The sequence below is a fragment of the Carettochelys insculpta genome, chromosome 2, assembly GCF_033958435.1.
Source record: "Carettochelys insculpta isolate YL-2023 chromosome 2, ASM3395843v1, whole genome shotgun sequence".
NCBI lineage: Eukaryota > Metazoa > Chordata > Testudines > Carettochelyidae > Carettochelys > Carettochelys insculpta.
In genome coordinates this window covers 90023527-90031103 of record NC_134138.1, presented here as the reverse complement: position 1 = coordinate 90031103, position 7577 = coordinate 90023527, and the positions used below count along the sequence as shown (strand labels likewise).

Genomic DNA, 7577 nt, shown 5'->3' with positions numbered 1-7577 from the left:
ACTATCTTATGGTGGTTACTCAATTGAGATTTCCATATCTTCTTATATGAAAAAAATCCTCCCTCCCCCCTCTTGCCCCCCCACGCTCCTCCCCCACCTCCTTAATTGAAAACAAATATTGCAGCTTCCTTTGTAAGATGGCAAAAAAATCCATCACTGCATTGTATTTTTAAGACATTCATAACAACCTTTGTGTGACCTGCAACTCAACGGAGAAGGGCCTGCCTAAACTGCATTCTGAACAAAGTGTTAATCAAGCAACTGTTTATCTTGTGAAAAGATGAATGTTTACAGCAAATGAAAATGCAATCTACCACACTGAAGCTTAAAAGGAAAACAAGTTTGCATAACGTGATTTTAATGTAGCTAACTGTGAGGCTGTCAATGTAGCATATTGCAAATGAACAACCCTTTTTCTTGAGGCATTTTATTAGTCCTTCACACAGGACTAGCCTTATGTTTTAAATATCTTAATGTTAAATTTAGCCAAAAAAGGGGTCCAGAGGTATCTTTTAAAGCTTTTAGTTTCACCTGAATTCATTCTGGTAACTCTGGTTTGCTAGAAGGCCTTAAGGCTGATGGAATAACCTTTTAGTTTTTGGGTAAAAATTTTAGAAATGGTACCTGTATTCTACAAGTCAGAGAGTAGAAAAGTGGTTTCTTATGTGTTTGTGTACTTGATGTTTGCACTAAGTTTTTAAAATTCCAGGTGCTAATACTGTTTTGAAGATTATTTAGCCCTGTGGTAAAGAGGTGCAAAAAATTGTCCCAATGTTGAATGAAATCAGAAAGCTAGTGTATTTGCCTTCCATTATCAAACAAGCAATTGGTTTTTTATAACACTTAGGCTATGTCTACACTAGCCAAAAACTTCGAAATAGCCATGCAAATGGCCATTTCAAAATTTACTAATGAAGCACTGAAATACATATTCAGCACCTCATTAGCATGCGGACAGCCACAGCACTTCGAAATTGACGCGGCGCAGCTGGAGGCAGCTCCTTTTCGAAAGAACCCTGCCTACGTCGAAGTCCACTTATTCCTATGAGCAGATGGGAATAAGGGGACTTCGAAGTAGGCGGGGTCCTTTTGAAAAAGAGCCCTGTGTGGACGAGCCGCGTCAATTTCGAAGGGTCACAGCTGCCTGCATGCTAATGAGGCGCTGAATATGTATTTCAGCACTTCATTAGTAAACTTCAAAATGGCCATTTCGAAGTTTTTGGCTAGTATAGACACGGCCTCAGTTTCTAGTGGAGGGGGAAGGTTTTTGGCAACTTTTTGAAGACTATATCGCTATAAACGTCGTCTTAAAAGAAACCAGGGTTGGTCTGCTTGAAAAATACAGCTGAGACCCTGAAAACATGCAAAGGAGACAGTGCTTTGATGTCTACAGTTCAACTGTTCTATTTTTGGTTTTTCAGCCTCCTCATCAAGACCACTCTTATGAATGTATTAATTGGGCCAGCATTATATTTTACCTGTTGACATGTAAAATCTGGACATGATTGCATATTCCCAGGTTAATACTGAATGTAAACTAAAATTAAAATGAAAAGTGTATTCAGCTGCATCTTGCTGTAATTTATGCAATTGCTTTTTGTGACTTGGAAGGGGGTTAAAACGTTGCCGCCTTAGTGTAAAATTTTCTGAACCAAAACATGGTGAATTTAGCTTCACTAGTCAGTCTACCTCACATTTTATTGTTTATTAATTGAAATTGTCTGCAGTTGTGGTTACAATGTTTATGATGTACTTTCATTAAATTTGATGAACATTAAATTGCCATTTAACAAACTGTATTTTCTTTAGATTTGTTGTACAATAGGACAGGTATTTCAATTTGATGACAAGATTTTTTTTAAGCTACCTTTTAAATATAATCTTAAATTTGTTCCTTATGGAGCAGGTATGCCATCAGTAACTTTCAATATGAGTGGCGTATTCTCTTCCAAAAATGTCATCTTTTACAGCTGGTAATGGATTGTGTTGCAGAGTGCTAAAACTGGTAGAATTTTGTTGGCTTTGATTCAGATAAGCAACTTGTACAGTGTCTGTACTCAAATTACTTTTTTAAACTCTAAAGCAGACAGTTAAAAGTTAGCTTTAGGCCAGCACATGAACTGTTTCAAAAGTTCTGGCTGTTTTTCCTGATGGGGTTAATCTATCTTAGTGCCCACCAGGAATCTTTTGCTTGGCCTTTCAAGTAGGCACAGTTCCTTTAATTTTATACAGTTAAGAAGACTGTCGCTAATTATAAACCAATTAATTCAAGAGTCTCAAACCAGTGTTGAGGAGGATATTGTTCTAAATAAAAAAAATCACACCAGAAATTTGTTGATTTTTTGCTGTTACTACTGACATGTAACTGACTTGCCACATAGTAGGGTTGCAAGAATTGTCAGAGGACAATCTGCTCTTCTCCAAGCTTCATCCCTGGAAATCTGATACTTCAAAAAAGTCCTGTGCTTCTCTAAATCCACACATACTCTCTTCATTTGGAGAAAAACTGGGTAAGTGGGTGGCTGAAAACAAGTCTTAAAACAATCCTTCCCCTGCTTTACTGAGCTCTAAGAAGGGAATATAAACCCACTTTGACAGACATACTCCTTTCATCTATTTTGTTCACCAAAATTCTAGAGGAAAGATCACAAGTCAAGAGAGAACCTGGAACTAAGCAGCAAGTAGAAAACCTAGAAGAGGTCATGCAATTTTCAAATCTCCTTTATTACAGATGAATATGCTTTTGCCCAGAGAGGAGCCTGGAAGACAGGGTTTCCCTTTTTCTGCATGAATAATATGCTTTAAAGACAGATAGGTGAGTACAAGAGTCAACATGCCATGGATAATCTCAGGCTCAACCAAGTTCAAGCTATTTCAGGATAAGCTCTCCCATCTTCAGTACATGAGACCAGGAGTTTCCTCAGAAGAGAGAATCTCCATCTTCATAGGTTAGAAGTAAATGGGAGAACTCAAGTATATCCTCCACCTCCAAGGGCTCAACAACTGAATGAAAAAAAGTTCCAGCTGCAAATCCTACCTTCAATGAGGACATCCCTGTCTCAAGGAAACATTACCTCAGTAGATTTGAAAGGAACATAGCACCACATTCCAGTATCTCCTTGTTAGCACAGGCTTCAAAAGTTTAGCTTGTAACATGAATCACTACCATTACTGAACCCTTCCATTCTGTCTTGCATCAGCCTTCCTCATTCTGAAAATGCTGCTGGTGATCATAGCCAGATTCTGGTCCCAGGGAATTTTAATTTTTTCCAATGTCTTAATCCTGTAAACTCACAAATTTATAACAAACATGAAGAACGATTCCTTGAACCCCTCTACAAGGATCATACACCTAGGTAGAGAGACATGTGAACAGCACAGAGCTACCTTTCAGCTGACCGATTCCAAGTGAGTCAAAACTTTATATGCATGCTGGGCAAGTGTAGGTGTGCAGCCAATACTCATTGCAGGGCCTTCTGGTATCATGCCCACATGTCATCTCATCAGGGGTCTTCAGGCTTTTCTTCTGAATATGTAGGCAACTCCTGGGAGTGCAGACAACCTGTGGTACACGTCTTGAAGCAGGTTCTCAACTTTGAGACAATGGATAGTATGGAAAGTTTATCCATAGGTGTTTTTCTGTATTCTTTCTAAGACGCTCTGGTTCTCACAGTCAATTCCAACCTGATAGAATGGGTAACATACCTGGGTCCCAAAATGATACAGGGCCGCTGGAATTTAGGGAAGACGCACCACAGCATTTCTTTCTTGGAACACAGGTGTAATGGTGCTATAGCTTACTGCAGCAGGTAGAGGGGTTAAAAAGCAGGCCAGAGGGACCCTGTACAAACCCAGACAATCTGGCTGTCTCTAGCTGCACTGTATCAGGGCCAGGGTGGGCCCTGTAAAAAGGATGTAGAGCTGAGTGAGGGAAGTTCACTCTATCCCGGATCAGCAAGGGACAAGGAACTGGGTTCCATTAGGCAAGGGAACCAGTGCCACATTAGAATGAGCAGTGCTGGGCAGGCTGAGTGGAACAGGAGAAAGGTTCCCAGGCTGTGGGCCTTGATACGACGGTCAAGAATGTGCAAGGATCACATGGAAGTGGCCAAGGAAACTGGAGCAATTGAGGGGAGAGAAGGGCAGGACATGGCTGTAGCCAGAGAGTTTTTGGGTTGGGACTCAGAGTAAGGGAGGCCTGGGTCTCCTTCCACTTCCCTTGCACCACACTTCCCCCCACAGAGCAGGGACCTTACAGAGTGCAGCTTGCCACTGAGACAATGGGCGAGACTTTGGACTGCATTTGACCACTCAGACTGAAGACTGCTGAGACCCCCTGCCTCCAGATTAGCATAGGTACAGCCAGAGGGCAGCGTCCCCCTAAAAAGGACACTGTGGCCAAGAGAGTCCATAGAGATACAGCAGACAATGGGTGGGAGATGCCCTGCAAAGAGCTCTCTGCTGACAAAGCTAATTCCCAGCAGGACCAGCAGGAGGTGCTGTGGTGGTGCTCAAGTAGGAGTTTTGAGATTCCAGAGCCACCTAGAAGAAAAACAGCCTGGCCCCATCTGAAAATATGACCAGGGCAGCATATATAAATATGGAGGAATAAGCAGAACAGTTCTACATGGAGGAGCTATGGAGATAATGGAATGGGCAGAAATAACTCTTCCTACAGATGATCCACCTAAAAGGAGAACTGAACCAAAAGGCAGACTGTTTTAGCCAGAGCATAATCAGCAAGATAGCACAGTAACTAAACCAGAAGGTCTTCAACCTAATCTTACATATGTTCAGTTCTTTCTCAGTCAATCCCTTTTCTAATTACACAAATGCAAAGTTGTCAAAATACTTCACCAGGGAAGCAGACCACAAATCTATGAGGGCAAATGTTCTGTCAAAAAGAGATGGCCAGAAGGGAAAGTGATCCAAAAGAGCTGGTGAGAAGAAGCAAAACAATTGATAGTGTGGGCCAGAGTAGAGTTAGCAAGACATTGGCTCTCTTACATGACAGAACTTCAGCTGGAACCATTTGCGGCTACTTGTTGAGGTCCTGGTTGAGAATACTTGTACTATCCAAGTTCCTCCAAGAAGGCACACTGGCTGGATCAGTAGTCGTCCCATCTTCCCTCACTGGGCTCACTCATGTTGAAAGCCCTAAGCACTAATCTTTTAGAAAACCTGTTTTCTGTCTTGCCATTTTTCTGCTCTTTTAAAACCTGTTTTCCAACGGCCATCACATCTGCCAGATGAGTTTCAGAACTGGCAGACTTTCCTATGCAGGAGCCTTACTCTGTTTTGGTTTGACAAGGTGGTGCTAAGGATTTCAGAAACATTGTTGCCAGTAGTGAACTTCCATGCCTTCAAAAGACTATCCTCTTCATTCTAACCAAAGCCACACAACCTGCTCAAGGTGGTGTGGCACACGTTAGCTGTCAAAGAGCAATGATGATTCAAATCAACCATAGAGGATCCACGAAGAGATCAGGTGTCTTCTCTGTTTTCTTCCATCCCATGTGTCATAAATCTGTATAAATCTCTTTTACTGAATAAATCATAGTATGGTTGAAGGAACATTTCTGACCCAGAAGGAATCAAAGCCTACTTCACAAGATCCATGGTGACCTCCTGGGTCACAGGAGTATGCAAATATCTGTAGTGGAAGTATGAAGTAGCAACATGATTACTGGCTACCATCTTCATTAAACACTCTAGCGGACTGACTTCCAGAGATGTCTCCTACCACAGAAAGCAGATACAGGTAGTGATTCAATAATAAGCTTGCCTTTTGAGCAATCCAGTCCTTTTTACTTCTGCTACATATGAAAAGCAGTGAGGGATCAGAGGAAAAAAAAACAGAATTGTAGGAAAGTACAGAATGGGAAATTTCTTAGCTGATAATTTTGCTTACGAATGGGCATAAAAACTGTTTCAGATGGTCAAAAACTGGATTTTGGCCCATAAAATATTCAACCAAAAATGTATTTCCTGTTTCTAGTCTCAATACTAGTAAACGAAACATTTTTTCTCTGGCACCAGCTGTGAATGCATTGAAACAAGCTGAAGCTGCAATGCTGAGAAGCTTACGTTGTCAGCCACACCTGGACAAAAAGCATAAAGACTTCGCTGAAAGAGTTTACAAAACCTAAAGAGGACGTCAAGGTTAAATTAACCCTCCTCTCCCCTGCCCCTGCAAATTCTGTAGCACAGATATTAGACCACCACTGTTACTTCTACAGTATCAGCTCCAAAAGTGAATTATAGCATAGAGAACTATCCCCTAGGAAAGGTGAGGCTTTGTTGTGTTGAAGATGGTTTTGAATCAGGAATTTTCCTTTGGATGTTAATAGACCACTACTGAACGTTTCACATGCAAGAACAAACACCAAAGATGACTACATCAGTCTGTTAGCATCCTCGAAGAAAAAAAAGCTAACAAGAACTTTATTTTGAAATCTACATTATATACAGGTGGAGAAAGGCCACAGCAGTTTTTCACCATATAACCCTTTTAAAGTGGAGGGTTTTATAAAGGAGATACAGAGTGAAGTCCACTAATAAAGGCATATACCCAGTTCAGCATTTTTGAAGAAAGGTGCAGCATACACCAGTTTATAATTTTGCAAATGCATTTTTCACAAACTAGTGCTAAATATCCCCTCTGCAAAATGTGTAACTTTATTCTGCATATAACTGAGAAAGGCAATTCCATCTGTGACTTATACTGATGCATGGTAGAACCACCATGAAATTAAACTGTCAAATCTATCACTTACAAATAGTGCACTGTAATACTTCTGTTATCTAAGTTGTAATTGAGCACAATTTTAAATTTTGATAAATGATCTTTTAAGTGTCTTACTAACCATCTAGAACTGGTAAAGTACTACAGATTACAGTGCCCAGTAACACTGGTATATCACCATATTAAGAACTTCAGTATGTACTCAGTGAGACCATAGTTTTTGCATTAGTTTACAGTCCACTATGAACAATATCTGCTGCATGTAAACATGACTAATTATAGATAAAAATACATCATAACCTTCTTTAAAAGATAACAAAATATCTTCTTTAAAAAACAAATAAGCCTATTACTGCACAATTTACAATTTTTAATAAAATAGTACAACCTTTTAGTTGTTACCAGTCCTGAGTTTGCTGTAATAAAAAAAAATGGCCCTAGCTCCTGGTCAGGGTCTACACTCCATCATTACTTGTTAACATGTGTCTCCCAGTACCTGTTGCTTAAGGAATTGCACTAAGTATGATACTGTCCATTGACAAAGTTATATACCAGGAACTGGCCAGTGCCACAGTACTGGGTTGCAAAGAGTTTTCCATCAGGAGTGGGGTCAGAGAAAGCAATTTCTTCTTTCTTCAAGTATGAGCCATATATAAAATTACCCCTGTTTAAAAAAAGTGAAATGGGTTATTTTCATGAAGTGATAATGTGAAAATATATTTTTGTATTTTGACAGTTCCCTTTCTTCAAGGCAGTTGACCCTTCTAATAGGTTTTCCACTCTCTATAGAGCTTTAGTGGCAGTACCAGACACAGCAAGCACTTGGCTCAGC

General features: G+C 40.2%; 1 protein-coding gene across 1 annotated transcript in view; it reads right to left on the bottom strand.

Moving 5' to 3' along the window:
• Positions 1-7164: 7164 nt before the first annotated feature.
• Positions 7165-7577, bottom strand: part of ESCO1 (establishment of sister chromatid cohesion N-acetyltransferase 1) — a 41711-nt gene continuing 41298 nt past the window's right edge. The window contains exon 11 of the mRNA XM_074987343.1: positions 7165-7409. Coding sequence (XP_074843444.1) covers positions 7262-7409 — 148 coding nt within the window. The 3' untranslated portion in view covers positions 7165-7261. The remainder of the gene's footprint in view (positions 7410-7577) is intronic.